At 38.3% G+C, this 16808-nt stretch overlaps 2 protein-coding genes across 3 annotated transcripts; both read left to right on the forward strand.

Annotated features, from left to right (window-relative positions):
- The first annotated feature begins 62 nt into the window (after window positions 1–62).
- Window positions 63–11607, forward strand: hspa4b (heat shock protein family A (Hsp70) member 4b). Its single transcript, XM_039648930.2, has 19 exons — window positions 63–358; window positions 1531–1588; window positions 1755–1895; window positions 2112–2234; window positions 3313–3412; window positions 3497–3630; window positions 3724–3968; window positions 5101–5177; window positions 5255–5406; window positions 5526–5632; window positions 5739–5872; window positions 7844–8028; window positions 8193–8285; window positions 9295–9450; window positions 9542–9667; window positions 10003–10110; window positions 10560–10679; window positions 10769–10930; window positions 11120–11607. The coding sequence occupies exons 1-19, from the start codon at window positions 252–254 to the stop codon at window positions 11315–11317; spliced, it is 2526 nt and encodes an 841-aa protein (XP_039504864.2). The 5' UTR covers window positions 63–251; the 3' UTR covers window positions 11318–11607.
- Window positions 11608–12292: 685 nt separating this feature from the next.
- gnpda1 (glucosamine-6-phosphate deaminase 1) lies at window positions 12293–14456 on the forward strand. Of its 2 annotated transcripts, none has more exons than XM_039648446.2 (7): window positions 12293–12385; window positions 12753–12900; window positions 12987–13088; window positions 13166–13348; window positions 13421–13605; window positions 14019–14193; window positions 14302–14456. In XM_039648446.2, exons 1-7 carry the CDS (start codon window positions 12338–12340, stop codon window positions 14340–14342), a joined length of 882 nt encoding a protein of 293 aa, XP_039504380.1. In that variant the 5' UTR covers window positions 12293–12337; the 3' UTR covers window positions 14343–14456. The 2 variants fall into 2 exon arrangements, with proteins under 2 accessions (XP_039504380.1, XP_039504382.1); XM_039648448.2 differs by having other exon boundaries at window positions 12324–12385; window positions 12763–12900.
- Window positions 14457–16808: the final 2352 nt, after the last annotated feature.

A 16808-nucleotide genomic window follows, 5' to 3' on the forward strand; every position in this document is an offset into this window, starting at 1 on the left:
AAACACCAGTAAAAATCAAAGGGATTCAGATTAGAACCTTTGAGTTGGACCTTTTAGCTCCGCCTTGAACCGGAAGTGGTCCTGTTTTTTCATGAGCGGCGTTTATCATCCGCAGCCTCATTCCTCCAAGAAGTTACAATAGAATAATGAATTAAAACCGTATTATTTACTACTCACATTTTACAGATCGACCATCTAGTCCACATTTGTGTTCGGGCTTATTGTATTTGAGTAATCACATTGTTTTTAAGATGTCAGTAGTGGGTTTTGACTTGGGTTTTCTGAACTGCTATGTAGCTGTAGCTCGAGCCGGAGGAATCGAGACTGTGGCCAATGAATACAGCGACCGATGCACACCGTGAGTCTGCTTTATTCACTCATCCATAACTCAAATACATACAGACTATTGATCACGGCAACCTTTACCTGGAAATCTGCAGTTAACTGGCTCTCTATCTGTGACGGACATTGATCTGACAGTGAGGAGCCTCCCTAGTGCTGCTGCGTGATTGCAACATTCAAATATCATGGTCAAAATAACCATACTATTTTGTTTATAAATGGTACTTTCTAATTAGTGTAGATTGAGAAACAGCAGGCGGTTACACTAAACTTGTATCACTTCATTATTAAGTGTTTTCCCTTTCTCTTCAGGTTATTCTACTTTTATTGTATTGTATTTATATCGACAGATTTTTTTAATGGTTTTTCATGCTTATTTCCATATATATACATCGATTTATTATATTGATAATATATGTGTACTGCTCAAAAGTTTGGAAACATTACTTTTTTGTTTTTGAAACCGTTCTGCTCATCGAGCTTTTATTTGATAAAATCAGCAAAAATGCAGCAATATTGTGAAATATAATTACAATTTAGAATAATGGATTTCTTTTTAATATACTTTAAAAACATAATTTACTCCAGTGATGTCGAAGCTGAATTCTTAGCACCATTATTTTACTTTATTGCATTATTTTTTATTTTACTCCAGTATTCAGTGTCACCTCATTCTAATATGCTGATTTATTATCAATGTTGGAAACAGTTGTTCTGCGTTTTTTTATATAACCTGTGATCAGGATACTTTGATGAATAAAAATTTGAAAAAGAACAGCATTTATTTAAAATAGGAATCTTTTTTCACAAGATACTCTACCATTCAAAAGTTTGGGGTCAGTAATTTTGAAAGTAATTAATTAATATATTTTTTTAAATACATTTATACTTTTATTCATTAAGGATGTGTTAAATTGATTTAAAAAAAGTGATAGTAAAGATTTTTTTGTTAGAAAATATTTCTATTTTAAATTAATTATTTTTAATTATTTTTTTTATTCAGCAATGAATCCTTAAAAACTGTCATAGGTTTCAAAATCAGCATATTACAATAATTTCTTGGGATCATGTGACTGGAGTAATGACTTTGCATCACAAGCTATATATATATATATATATATATATATATATATATATATATATAATACCAGGACAGTCATTTGTTTGGCTATTTGTGTTTCACTACAGAGCATGTGTGTCTTTTGGGCCACGAAATCGATCTATTGGAGCTGCAGCAAAAAGCCAGGTTTGTGATGTGTTTTTTTTTTTTTTTTCATATTAAACTGTTATTCCCTTAACTAAGACGAGTTAACTAATAACATGGTTTAATATGGAAAAAACAGTGGAGTATCCCTCTAAAGCTGCCTTCACACAGTCTTCATGTTTGTAATCATTACTCCTTTGAAACACAGATGGTCACCAACTGCAAAAACACTGTCCAAGGATTCAAGCGTTTCCATGGTCGGGCATTCTCAGATCCATTCGTCCAGAACATGAAGTCCAGTCTCGTTTATGACCTGGCACAGATGCCATCGGGCACAACGGGCATAAAGGTAGCTGAAAGTCATGATTAAGCAAACCGAGATTTAATTTCCATGTGCAAACACAACATGTTGTGAGATGACTGATCTGTGCCAGTATTGTTTAAAGCTCTAGTTTTGGCAGCAAAGCCTTCTTGTAAAGCCAAGCACAGAGTTCTGTTGTGCAATGAATGTGTGAATGTTTGTGAGCTGTTTCTGTAGCAGTCTTATTGTCTTATGATGTTGTAGGTGATGTACATGGAGGAGGAGAAGGTGTTCAGCATTGAACAGGTCACTGCGATGCTCCTCACCAAACTCAAGGAGACTGCTGAGAGTGCCCTCAAGAAGCCTGTTGCAGACTGCGTTATCTCTGTGAGTTTAAAGATCACTAAAGCCCATTCGGACGGGACTACTTTTCTGAATGACGCTTGGGTTACAGTTCTTTCTAGATGTGGGCGTTACATTACAGGAGGTCATGTGATTGTGGTTGCGTGCATCTAGTATGATGTGTCGTTTAATTCATTATTTTTTTATGTAGATTTAGTTTATTACATGAGTTTATAGAAGTGGCTGCTTTTAATAACTCACATGACTGAGCAGAGAAAACTAGATGTGTCTTACTTGACGCTAATAATAAAATGGCTTGTCTTAGAAATTTCCGTGATTTGACTTTACTCAATTTTATATTAATATTATATAACTTTTTCGCCGAATGCCGTTCATATTGAAAGTTGCAACGTGTGCAAACAGTTGGTCTGGTTAGTCAAAAACGTATGAGGAGAACCATCTCAATTACAGACAGAAGACAATCGAGTTTGCTGGAAAAACAATTAGGATATTTCTACATAAATCCGGATACATTTGAAAATGGCATTTTTTTGGTTTTGAAATACCCTCCGTCCACACTAGCATTTCCCAAACGTTTCACATCCACACTGAAACGTCGGCAAACGCTAAAATCATAACAAAAAGCCAAAACGTAAAAAAGATGTGTTTTCTAATGTATCCAATCCAGTTTAGTGTAGACATGTACAATTTGTACAGGTTTTGTGCAGTTTTGCAAATTTCAGTGCAAATTTCTCTTAACCTCCTCCTAGTCCCATCCGAAATGGGCTTAATAGGATAGGATAAGCAAGAAAGGTTTGGTGAATGATCTGGGGTAATTTTTTTTCCCTAAAGTACATTTTCTGTAAATGGAGACAGACATAAATACTAGGGCTGTCAATCTTCCTCTATAATACTATTCGAATTCCATTCCTTATTTTATGTAATATTCGAATAATAAATGCTCAAATTTATCCTATTATTAATATTTACGACATTACACATTCTTATGGATCGTCAATGCCACTATAGACTGTGGTTGTTGTTACACGTTCGGCCCACTAAATACTCACTCTGATATGATCACTTTCCTAAGTGAATGCTGTTTAAAATCCCTACTTCTAAGGTCCCCTGCTTCTATACCGATTCTGAGAGGAGATCCGTCATCGATGCAGCTCAGATTGCAGGACTCAACTGTCTGAGACTCATGAATGAAACCACTGCTGGTGAGTTGTTTGTGGTTTAATGTGCCGTTTCACTTGCAACACACCGATTTTCCACTCTTAAATGACACCTGTTTGTCCATGCAGTTGCTCTGGCGTATGGGATCTACAAGCAGGATCTTCCAGCTCCTGAGGAAAAGCCAAAGATAGTGGTATTTGTGGATATTGGCCATTCAGGCTACCAGGTCTCTGTGTGTGCCTTTAATAAAGGCAAGCTCAAGGTGCGTACCAATGACATTTATACCCTCGAAATGTGGTCATGAATAGTATGTGAAATTATAGACGGATTGTTTTTTTTTTTTCTGCCCGGACAGATTCTTGCTACAGCTTTTGATGCTGAAATGGGAGGAAAATACTTTGATGAGAAGCTGGTCAAACATTTTTGTGACGAGTTTGCAGTGAAGTACAAGCTGGACGTGAAGACCAAGCCCAGAGCTCTGGTGCGACTCTACCAGGAATGTGAAAAGCTCAAGAAGCTGATGAGTGCCAACTCCTCAGACCTGCCACTGAACATCGAGTGTTTCATGAACGACATTGATGTTTCAGGCAAACTCAACAGGTACAGTTATTTATGAAGAAATCACTTGCAAAATCGTTAAAATCCTGTCCACCAAGCTGCTCTTTTTCTTAAGTCAAGGAAAAGGATCAAGGGGCTGTTAAAGAGTTCATCCCAAAATGAAAATTCTGTCAGTATTTACTCACTCTCATGTTGTTCCAACCCCCGTAAGACTTTCGTTCATCTTCAGAATCCAAATTAAGATATTTTTGATTAAAAATGAGAGCTGGCTCACTCCTCCATAGGCTTCTAAGGGATTGAAACTTGCCGGCCCAGAAAAGTTATTAAAGACATCGTTGAAATAGTCCAATTGACTACAGTGGCTCAATCTTAAGTTTATGAAGCGTGCAAAAAACGTGACTTTATTCATTTCCTTCTCTGTGGGCCTCGAGATTTCACTAGTGTAACTGCGCACTCACACATGACCAGCATTGGCCAATAGTGAGCCTACGTGTGACGTACAACACAGAAGCGCTGCACAGTTACACTTCATCTTCAAAACACAGGATGAAGATATTTTTAATGTAATCTGAGAGATTCCTGCCCCTTCATTGAAAGTCCATATAACTAAAACTGTGATGCTTCAATAAGTTCATAAAGACATTGTAAATGTAATTCATATTAATCGAGCAGCATAATCCAAGTGTTCTAGAGAGACTGTTTGCACTTCTGTTAACCATACATGTGAAAAAAAGTCTATATGAAATCAATACATTATGTAATGCTGGATTAATGAGTATGAATATGAATAATCAGAACAAAAAGCTGGTAAAGGATGCCTGCATAATTCAGATGATGAAGTTATCTGACTTCAATATAATTAATCTCACTCCATTAAAGTTGCATTCTTTAGGTAAAAAAAGGTAAAAGTCTATAAAAAGGTATTAAAACTTTTTTTCTTTTAAAATTCTTGAATCTTGTCCAATGCTCATATCTCATTTGCATATTCAGTCTTGAGTCAAAACCCAATAGCATGCAAATGACATTAAAGTCGAACGAGTCAAGAGGTTTTTTTTTCTTGCATGAACTCTCTTCCTTTACGATCACAACCAGTTATACTGTTGCACGTTCATCAGAGATGTTTCCTGTCAGTAGCTCATCCTGAGCTTTATATATTGTTTTATTCCTGTGGCAGGGCTCAGTTTGAAGAGATGTGTGCTGATGTCTTAGCCAGAGTGGAACCTCCCTTGCGCAGTTTATTGGAGCAAGCTCGTAAGTAATGACCCTTTCTTGGATAATTAACAGCCTACGTCAGAGAAATCATTCATTAACCCACTCCGTCTGTGCAGATCTGAAAAAAGATGACATCCATGCTGTAGAAATCGTGGGCGGTGCCTCTAGAATGCCGGCCATTAAAGAAAGAATCAGCAAGTTCTTTGGGAAGGAGCCCAGCACAACGCTAAATGCCGATGAGGCTGTGGCCAGAGGATGTGCCCTCCAGGTCAGGTTCTTCTGCTGACTAAAGCCATGCTAATAGTTTAACAAGACTGTTGTTGATGGCATTTGTGACCTGTCCGTGTTCTTCGACCCCCTCATTGGCTCTGTTTCCTGATTTCACAGTGCGCTATCCTCTCCCCTGCATTTAAAGTCCGTGAGATCGCAATAACAGACGTGGTTCCGTTTCCCATCTCTCTGAAATGGAATTCTGCAGCTGAAGATGGAGTCAGGTACAAGCTGCTGTGACATTCAGAGATTTTTAGTTTGCCTTGCAGTCATTGTGCTTGATAGTAATATATTAAGTTATTAAGAATGCTTTTAAATTTTCCATTTCAGTGACTGTGAGGTGTTCCCAAAGAACCATGCAGCGCCTTTCTCCAAAGTGTTGACGTTTTACCGGAGAGAGCCGTTCTCCTTGGATGCGTATTACAACTGCCCTAAAGAGCTCCCTTATCCAGATCCCACAATAGGTAAGCGGAGCACACAAAAACGCATCCAAAAGGAACACTCGCCAAGTGCTGTATATAGTGCGTAAATAAGGGATAAACCAAGGCTAGCTGTGCATCAAACAATTTGTTTGAATGAAGGAATTATAGCATTTATTTGGTTTAATTATCGAGAATGAGAGCTTTTTTGCATTAAAATATCCCAAAATCACAAAGCCAGTGTTATATATTTAGTTAAGATGATAACTTACAATATTCCAAATGTTTCAAACAATGTTTAAATCGCGAGAAAATTAAGAAAAGATTTTAACCAAGGAAACGGGGCGTGTGAGCTGGGAGTCGCCAGTAAATCGCGTCATATCCGCGTTAACTCGGTTTCCGCTCGTACTGCGTTTAGTCCTGGACAAATGCGGAAGTTGTAGTTGTGCTTTAGCGTCTATCAATCAACAAACGTCAGCTTGTTTCGCGCATTTGTTATGGAAAAGATCACAATTATTCTTTAGCGATTGCACCTGGTTCTGTCTACAAAGACAAGTCTCATGAACGCAAACATCAACGAACGGGTCAACCAAACGACCCAAGAAGAATTTGGGACAAGAGAAATAAAACCAGCTCAACATCGGTGTGGCATTTCCTAAATAGAGAGAACTTCGTTAAAAACTCGAACTAGAAAGAGACGCCGATCTTGCATGTGTTTTACTTGACAAGTGAGTAACACCGTGTTCTGTATTCAAATTTCATGTCAGTAAACCATGCAAAACAATTAGTATTATTGTTAGAATGTCTTGTTGTCTATGCATATGATGTGAAAAATCGTAAGGTCAAATTCACCGCGAATACTTCTCGGAATGTGAACGGTTGGCTGTATCTTAGAAAACGACGTTTATCTGAAAAGTGTTTCAACCGTCCCGGCTCTCCCCTAACATCTGTGATAACTAATTTACTTTTAAGCCTTACTTTTCTTGCTGTTATTTCAGTTTAGTGAAAAACAAGCATGTCATTAAACGCAACAGTTTTAGAAATCGAACTTTACCTCATCCATGACAACTAATTTTCGATTCCCATCTGACTGATTTAGCCACGGTGGAGTTGAAAACAACAGTTCCCATCATTCCGCGTTCCTCCACGGCGTCATCAATCAAAGCCGTTGTTGTTGTTTTGAATGTAGCGCCCTCTAGCGGCATAAAATCTTAGGTATTGTAGCTTTAATTCCTTCATTACGTCCTCGTTTCTGAGAAATATAATTGAGTGATCGAGTAGTAAAGCTATTCTAGTAATAAAAGTAGTGGGCAGTGTTGATGAGTTTCTGTGCTCCTGAATGGATCTGTAGCCTCTTTCACACAGAGATTCCGGAAAATACACTGATAATGTGACCCGACATTTGTCCCAGGATTGTTTGATTTCGGTTCATTCACACTGCCAGTAATTATAATAATTTCTGTTGGATCATGTGACACTGAAGACTGGACTAATGATGTTGTAAATTCAGCTTTGATCACAGGAATAAATTAAACTTCACTATATATTCACATAGAAAAACGCTGTTTTAAATTGGAAAAATATTTCACAATATTACTGTTTTTGTTTTTTGTTTTTATCAAATAATTGCAGCCTTGGTGAGCAGAATAGACTTCTTTTAAAAATATTTTTTTAAAATTTGACCGGTAGTGTATATATATATATTTGTATGTACCTACCTATCCATGTATGTATTTAATTACAAATCAAAATGTCCTTGTAATGTTTAATCAAAATGCCATAACTGAATATTCTGATGAAAACCGGACAAAAACTAATAATTCTGTTTCTATTGAAACTAAATATATTGAAGGTAATGCAAAAATACATGTATGTTTGGCCAGTAATTGAGGTGGCAAATATTCTTGGTCTGCAAATGCTGTTTGCTTTTCATAGCTTATATTTGCTGCACAATCTTGTAAAGCGTGTCATGAATACAGACTGTATGTTAACATGTGCATTAACACCGTCATGCAGGCCAGTACGTTGTCCAGAAGGTGGTTCCCCAGGCCTCAGGCGAGAGTTCAAAGGTTAAGGTGAAGGTGCGAGTGAACATCCATGGCATCTTCAGTGTGTCCAGTGCCTCGCTAGTGGAGGTGCAGAAATCTGAAGAGGAAGAGGAGAGCATGGACACAGAGCAGAGCACAGAAAAAGAAAATGAGGTATATCTTCAGGATATTACTGTCCACACACCCTCTCTCACAACTGCTTTCACACCCTCATCATGACCTGTATTTTTGTATTACTCTATGTTGTTAGTGCATTCATACTGCTCAGCTCTACATCACTGGTAAATTTGCCACCATGTGTTTGCAATCATTCATAGAACAAAATGCAGGTTGATCAAGATGAACAAAAGACTTCGGGAAATGGAGATCAGGAAGATGGAGAGAAAAAAGCTGGAACGGAAGAAATGGAGGTAAATGGGATCTACCAGTAGCATCAATTAATCGACTCAATCATTTATCAAATTACCGTTCAGACGCCGATCACATAACTAAAGGCCTGTTCACACCAAGGATGATCACTATAGTGATAACAATAAAGATATAGTATAAATATATATAACTAAGAATAGCAGTGTCCACACCACAACTATAATGATAATGGCACATAGGAACGATGTTAGTGGAATCAGACTAATTCAGAACTTTTTTCCAGCTGATGAACAATAAAAACATTAAAAACCAATCAGAATCCATCCTGCTTTAAAGGGATAGTACACTTTGAAATTAATGTTTGGTATGTTTTAGCTTACCTCAAGGGCATCCAAGATGTAGGTGTCTTTGTTTCCGCAGTATTTTCAATTTTAATATTTTTAGGTCAAACTGTTCTTGTCTATCAGTCGTAAAATGGAGGTCTATGGTCACCACTTCAAAGAGCATGCACAGAGAAGTCCAAATTAAACATGATTTAATGACTTGTAAATGTAAGTACACATTGATGGCCTAAGACACGAAACGAGCGGTTTGTGTGAGAAAACAAACAGTATTTCTATCGTTTTTACCTCTTGTAACCACAGCCACAGAGTGCCCGTGCCCTCCTGTGGTTACAAGAGGTAAAAACGATATAAAAGATGTTCGTTTTCTCACACAAACCGCTCGTTTCGTGTCTTAGGCCATCAACGTGTACTTAAATTTACGAGTCATTAAATCATGTTTAATTTGGACTTCTCTGTGCATGCTGTTTGAGGTGGTGACCATAGACCTCCATTATATGACCGATAGACAAAAATGGTTTGACCGAAAAGAATTGAAAATACTGTGGAAACAAAGACACCTACATCTTGGATGCCCTTGAGGTAAGCTAAAACATACCAAAAATTAATTTCAAAGTGAACTATCCCTTTAAAGAACTTGAGATTACCGTTATAGTAGTTGTTGTTGTGAACGTTTCTTTATAATGGTTCTCTCCGTGGACTTGTTCAGACATCAGCAGAGGAAGGCAAACAGGAGAAGAAATCGGATCAGCCTCCACAAGCCAAGAAGCCCAAAGTGAAAACAAAGGTCCTGGAGCTGCCCATTGAAAACAACCCACAGTGGCAGCTAGCCAATGACATGCTCAATCTCTTCGTGGAGAACGAGGTATGCTTTCTGTGCGGCTGAAGCTGGATTAAGGCGGACATATTTTTTTTTAACATTGAGTTAAATCTACTGTGAAATTGCTTTTCCTCAGGGAAAGATGATCATGCAGGACAAGCTTGAGAAGGAGCGCAACGATGCCAAGAACTATGTGGAGGAGTACGTGTACGAGATGAGGGACAAACTGCACGGGATATTCGAGAAGTTCGTCAATGAGAGTGTGAGAACAGTCGAAATGCATGGTGTTCTCATGAGCCTGTACAAAATATTTATTAGCTAAAATGTGCTCTCTATAAGTGAAATATCTACATGAAAGCATTTTGAAATCGTTGTCCAGTGATTACAAAAGATTGGAAAATGTCTAGACATTGATTGGTCAGGTGTGGGAATCCAGTTTTAAAAATGCATTGATATCCCTGTCAGAATGACACACAAATATCAGTGCTTGACAGTATTTATATACTGTTATAGTATTTCATAATATTTTAAATATATTATAGTTTTAGTAACAAATAACAACAGTGGTGCATGAGTGCAGTCTGTTTTCTCTTACAGGACAGAGATGTTCTCTCATTAAAACTAGAGGACACTGAGGTCTGGCTGTACGAGGATGGTGAAGACCAGTCTAAACAAGTATACATCGACAAACTCGTTGAACTGAAGGTACCAAATATCTTTTGATGTCTATAATTTATTTATATATAAGCTTACACTTTATATTAGGTGTCTTTAGCCTATCAAAAAATAGGTACAATGTACTTTCTGTGTTCATGTTCGTATCGTAAAACACTTGTGCTAGGTAAGGTTAGGGTCAGGTTTGGTGGGATCCGTAGGGTTAAGGATGGGTGAAAGTGTACACTTTAAAGGGTGCACACTTGTCACCTTCCTGCGGAGTTTGCCGTTTTGGATCCAAAATAGGCCATTATTGTAATTACTGCTCCCGAAATGCTGCAAATTTGAATGTAAAATGGGCACGGGCATTCATAACGGTGTGTGTCCACTGTTTTCAGTTAATTCCTATGGAAGCTCAATACTATTGATATTGATAATTATACCCGTGTTATGTTTACAAGTGATTAATGCCTATTAATGTATCAAAAACATTCTTGCAGAATCTCGGCCAACCCATTCAAGAGAGATACACGGAATTTGAGGAGAGACCCAGAGCTTTTGAAGAGCTGGGCAGACAGTTGCAGCAATACATGAAGATTGTAGAGGCATACAAAACCAAGGTGAGGTTGTGTTGGATTAATGTTGCATAAGGTACAAATTCACACTTGGTTTGTGCTCAATTGATTTGACGTGTCTTTTTGAATTACAGGAAGAGCAGTATGATCATCTGGATGAGGCAGAGGTTCAGAAGGTGGACAGGATGGTGAATGATGTTATGGTCTGGATGAACAGTAAAATGAACCAGCAGAGTAAACAGAGTCTCGCCTTGGAGCCTGTGGTGAAAGTATCAGAGATACAGGCCAAAACACGGGTCAGTCAATGACACAGTTGTATTGACTTTTTTAGTCTAGAGCACACGAGTATGTTAGCATTCAGATATCATTTAGTACTATGGTGCTTGTAAAAAATACTATGGTATTGGCATTTGATACCATAACTGTTCCAGATTTCATTTTGATCCATTTGTATGAAATCCCTTTTAAATCTCTGTTTTCCATAGGAGCTGTTCTCTACTTGCAATCCCATTGTGACCAAACCCAAGCCCAAAGTGGACTTGCCAAAAGAAGAGAATCCCGCAGAACCCAACGGGCCGGTCAATACGCAGGAAAACCCTGAAGCCCAGCCCAGTGGCACAGAGAAAGCTGCTGCTGACAGTGCAGACACCACAGAAGCCAAGCCTGACATGGACCTCGATTAACCGCGCTGTGTAATGTTACGTTAACGTTACACGTTATGTTATGTGACATAATGTTTTGTTAATGTTAACTTATATTTCCAGTGACCGCTAACGCTAAATCATCATCCTCGCAGCGGGGTGACTCTGGCAATGAGAGAATACATTTGCATGTCCTTTTATATTAAGAAAAACATAAATCATAATGCTGTAAGACTTCTGATTGAGAACCATTCTGTTTGCCCATGATTGAGTTTCTGTTAAATGCTGGTTCTGTCAACTGTTGTTTCAATAAATATGGATCGAAACATTCAGTTTGTGCACGTTTATATTGTAGAATTACTTGTATTTGTTTTGTGTAGTGTATGTTGCTTCAATTATTGGTTTATGGTTGATTAAGTTTACAAATGTTACTTATTAACATATAGGCCAAAACAGGTGAAGTTTTGCAAAAATTGTAAAATTTTGGTAATGTGCACGTATTCTACATTCAGCACCCTGTTTGCGTTTGCGAATCACAGAATTATTTTTTATTTTATTTTGATCCAAAAATTGTAATCATACCAAAAAAAGCAATTTTTGGTAAAAAATAATGTTCGGTTAATTGGTAATAATTAAAAAAAATATTCGGACACTCTCTATCGTTTTTGTCCATTGTTTGGCTAAAAATTGCAGATTAGCCTAGGCTGTATGGAACCTCTTGGTGTCATTGAACAACTTTCTGAAGGTTAATGAGATATAAACTCGCTATTCTTAGGAAATATTATTTTTTGTATTATTCGGTGGAGGTAACGAGCTTCCATATATCACAGACTATTAATTGAACATTAATTAAAAAAAAACAACATCCACATTTTTGCAAGGAGTAGTACTTATAAAGTGCCATACATTTGTGGATTAACAAGTGTACTAATCTTGTTGAATTGGCCGATTCACATTCCTAAACATAAGTTTTTGTGAAGCATTATATTTTCCATTGAAAAAATTAGGTCCTGTCGGTGTCGTGTGAGATCTGCAAACTCCGCAACATTTCCTCAGGATCACATGATCGTGTTCCTCTGTGCTGCTGGAAGAGTTTCTGCATCAACAAACGTAAGTTTTTTACTAACTAAATACGAAAATCGCTTTATATGTGTCCTCACTGTAATGTCGTTTCATATTTTATTGTATTATTCCCACTGTCGTCATCGCAATAGTCACGGGTTCTATTCAACAATTGTTATTCAGAGCATTGTAGTGTACAGTTTACTGAAAGCGACGCGACGCGAAAAACGCCCTCAATAATCCGTCGTGTTTGCAGTGTACATTTGTTGTGTTATAACAAACTCCAGCTGCTGACAGAAGGCACTCCTGGATATGATGTGTAGTAGTAGTTTGCTTCAACTGCACTTCCGTCCTATTCTAACTATATAGGGGCTAAAGTCTGAAGAAGGCAGTGCCTCATTTATTTTCCTGGTAGTTTCTCTCAGGCACAGGTAAAGCCATGAAGCTCATCATACTCAACGACTATGACCAGGTCAGCGAATGGGCTGCCAAATACATCAGAAACAGGATAAGAAAGTTTAATCCAGGTCCAGACAGATACTTCACTCTAGGTCTTCCAACGGGTAGGCTCGTCGTGAAAAAAAAAAATCACTTTGTATAATGCATTCAATTGAAATGCAGATCTATTCTGATTGTGTGTGTATTGCAGGAAGCACTCCGCTTGGATGCTACAAGAAACTGATCGAGTATCACAAGAAGGGACAAATATCGTTTCAGTATGTGAAAACGTTTAATATGGATGAGTACGTAGGTATGTGACCGGTCATTTATGTGTGAGGGATCAAGGGTTGAACTGCCTGTCATATAAAAATGGTTATTGTCTTATAGGACTTCCTAGAGACCATCCTGAAAGTTACCATTCATTCATGTGGAATAACTTCTTCAAGCATATCGACATCCGAGCAGAGAACGCTCACATCCTGGACGGAAACGCATCCAATCTAGAGAAGGAATGTCAGGACTTTGAAGCCAAAATTAAAGCTGCTGGAGGAATCGAACTGTTTGTTGGCGGTAAGACAGTAGATCGAACTTTGGCCTGTGAATGGCACCATTAAACAGCTCTGCCTTGTATTCACGTTGCAGGTATTGGACCTGATGGTCACATCGCGTTCAATGAGCCTGGTTCCAGTCTTGTGTCCCGAACGCGTGTTAAGACCTTGGCTATGGACACAATTCTGGCTAACGCGCGTTTCTTTGACGGTGATCTCTCTAAAGTGCCCACCATGGCCCTTACGGTTGGTGTTGGCACAGTGATGGACGCTCGAGAGGTACAAATATTCATATTTCAGAAGCTTTATGTGCTTTTCCTTATGCATGTTAAAAACATCTATAAATGTCAGCCACTCCTACTATAAGATACTAATCTTTATTGCCAAAATTACATATTTCTGGCTTTGAACATTTATTGTAAGCTAGTTGTGTACAGTTTGCAAACACAATTGCATAGGCTACTATCTTCTGCCATTTTTAAAATAAGCTGACACTTAAAATATGCATTATGAATAAAATATCCCAATATACTAAAATTAAGAAAAACGAGCAACTTGTGTTTGTTTTGAAAAGCACACACTATTATAAGCCTTTGCCAGAAATAGCAACAGATTCAACAACATCACAAAGGTCAAGAATTTCAGTTGTTGGCTGATCTGAAATGATAATAACTTGATTATGACATTTTTAGGTCATGGTCCTTATTACTGGCTCGCATAAAGCGTTTGCCCTCTATAAAGCCATAGAAGAGGGAGTGAATCACATGTGGACTGTGTCAGCATTCCAGCAGCACCCACAGACTGTGTTTGTGTGTGATGAAGATGCCACACATGAGCTCAAGGTCAAAACAGTCAAGTATTTCAAAGGTAATAAAGAAAAGATATCTTTCTCTCTCTACTGAGGGAATAAAGTGAATGCATGGATATTGTGTATGCAAGAAAATTAATTACATAATCCATTTGCTAATGTTTTAGGCATGATGCATGTGCACAACAAGATGGTGGAAGAGCTATAGTCTGATACTGACGTGAAGATTGGAGACGCAGCAGATATGTGCTTGTGTATTTGCCTCAAATTGTGCTCCTTGCGCTTGTCTGTTTTTCTTTTATTAAACATATCATACAAATGATATATTGAATTAAATGTGTTTATATCAACTGACTGGTAATCCTGTCAAACAGAAAGCTGCTTAGTTCTCTGTGAACTGGGATTAATTCATCACTCCTTTTTTGCTATGACTGCACCTTTAGGGGTTTGCACAATAGATATATAGACTCACGTCAATGTTGCAGAGTAGATCGTTAAAGCCGCAGTTGTCACGTAATGATTCAATATAGCCTACCAGCCAAGACTCTTCTTTATGTGTACAGATATGACGTAATGACTCAATATAGCCTACCAGCCAAGGATCTTCTTTATGTGTACAGATATGACGTAATGACTCAATATAGCCTACCAGCCGAGACTCTCCTTTATGTGTACAGATGTGACGTAATGACTCAATATAGCCTACTAGCCGAGACTCTTCTTTATTTGTACAGATGTGACGTAATGACTCAATATAGCCTACCAGCCGAGACTCTCCTTTATGTGTACAGATGTGACGTAATGACTCAATATAGCCTACTAGCCGAGACTCTTCTTTATGTGTACAGATGTGACGTAATGACTCAATATAGTCGACTAGCCGAGACTCTTCTTTATTTGTACAGATGTGACGTAATGACTCAATATAGCCTACTAGCCGAGACTCTTCTTTATGTGTACAGATGTGACGTAATGACTCAATATCGCCTACTAGCCGAGACTCTTCTTTATGTGTACAGATGTGACGTAATGACTCAATATAGCCTACCAGCTGAGACTCTGCTTTATGTGTACAGATGTGACGTAATGACTCAATATAGCCTACTAGCCGAGACTCTTCTTTATGTGTACTGATGTGACGTAATGACTCAATATAGCCTACCAGCTGAGACTCTGCTTTATGTGTACAGATGTGACGTAATGACTCAATATAGCCTACTAGCCGAGACTCTTCTTTATGTGTACAGATGTGACGTAATGACTCAATATCGCCTACTAGCCGAGACTCTTCTTTATGTGTACAGATGTGACGTAATGACTCAATATCGCCTACTAGCCGAGACTCTTCTTTATGTGTACAGATGTGACGTAATGACTCAATATCGCCTACTAGCCGAGACTCTTCTTTATGTGTACAGATATGACGTAATGACTCAATATAGCCTACCAGCCAAGGATCTTCTTTATGTGTACAGATATGACGTAATGACTCAATATAGCCTACCAGCCGAGACTCTCCTTTATGTGTACAGATGTGACGTAATGACTCAATATAGCCTACTAGCCGAGACTCTTCTTTATTTGTACAGATGTGACGTAATGACTCAATATAGCCTACCAGCCGAGACTCTCCTTTATGTGTACAGATGTGACGTAATGACTCAATATAGCCTACTAGCCGAGACTCTTCTTTATGTGTACAGATGTGACGTAATGACTCAATATAGTCGACTAGCCGAGACTCTTCTTTATTTGTACAGATGTGACGTAATGACTCAATATAGCCTACTAGCCGAGACTCTTCTTTATGTGTACAGATGTGACGTAATGACTCAATATCGCCTACTAGCCGAGACTCTTCTTTATGTGTACAGATGTGACGTAATGACTCAATATAGCCTACCAGCTGAGACTCTGCTTTATGTGTACAGATGTGACGTAATGACTCAATATAGCCTACTAGCCGAGACTCTTCTTTATGTGTACTGATGTGACGTAATGACTCAATATAGCCTACCAGCTGAGACTCTGCTTTATGTGTACAGATGTGACGTAATGACTCAATATAGCCTACTAGCCGAGACTCTTCTTTATGTGTACAGATGTGACGTAATGACTCAATATCGCCTACTAGCCGAGACTCTTCTTTATGTGTACAGATGTGACGTAATGACTCAATATCGCCTACTAGCCGAGACTCTTCTTTATGTGTACAGATGTGACGTAATGACTCAATATAGCCTACTAGCCGAGACTCTTCTTTATGTGTACAGATGTGACGTAATGACTCAATATAGTCGACTAGCCGAGACTCTTCTTTATGTGTACAGATGTGACGTAATGACTCAATATAGCCTACTAGCCGAGACTCTTCTTTATGTGTACTGATGTGACGTAATGACTCAATATAGCCTACTAGCCGAGACTCTTCTTTATGTGTACAGATGTGACGTAATGACTCAATATAGTCGACTAGCCGAGACTCTTCTTTATGTGTACAGATGTGACGTAATGACTCAATATAGCCTACCAGCCGAGACTCTTCTTTATGTGTACAGATGTGACGTAATGACTCAATATAGCCTACTACCCGAGACTCTTCTTTATGTGTACAGATGTGACGTAATGACTCAATATAGTCTACTAGCCGAGACTCTTCTTTATGTGTACAGAT

This window comes from Pimephales promelas, chromosome 9 (genome assembly GCF_988280905.1).
Source record: "Pimephales promelas chromosome 9, fPimPro1.hap1.1, whole genome shotgun sequence".
In the NCBI taxonomy this organism is placed as follows: Eukaryota; Metazoa; Chordata; class Actinopteri; order Cypriniformes; family Leuciscidae; genus Pimephales; species Pimephales promelas.

What these genes read in the sequence shown, in the direction of transcription:
- hspa4b (XM_039648930.2), top strand. Translation starts at nt 252, where the DNA reads ATGTCAGTAGTGGGTTTTGACTTGGGTTTTCTGAACTGCTATGTAGCT. An exon ending in TTAATAAAGGCAAGCTCAAG is followed by an intron (nt 3,631 to 3,723) that starts GTGCGTACCAAT and finishes CTGCCCGGACAG; the next exon opens with ATTCTTGCTACAGCTTTTGA. An exon ending in TAGAGGCATACAAAACCAAG is followed by an intron (nt 10,680 to 10,768) that starts GTGAGGTTGTGT and finishes TTTGAATTACAG; the next exon opens with GAAGAGCAGTATGATCATCT.
- gnpda1 (XM_039648446.2), top strand. Translation starts at nt 12,338, where the DNA reads ATGATCGTGTTCCTCTGTGCTGCTGGAAGAGTTTCTGCATCAACAAAC. An exon ending in CACTCTAGGTCTTCCAACGG is followed by an intron (nt 12,901 to 12,986) that starts GTAGGCTCGTCG and finishes TGTGTATTGCAG; the next exon opens with GAAGCACTCCGCTTGGATGC. An exon ending in TAATATGGATGAGTACGTAG is followed by an intron (nt 13,089 to 13,165) that starts GTATGTGACCGG and finishes ATTGTCTTATAG; the next exon opens with GACTTCCTAGAGACCATCCT.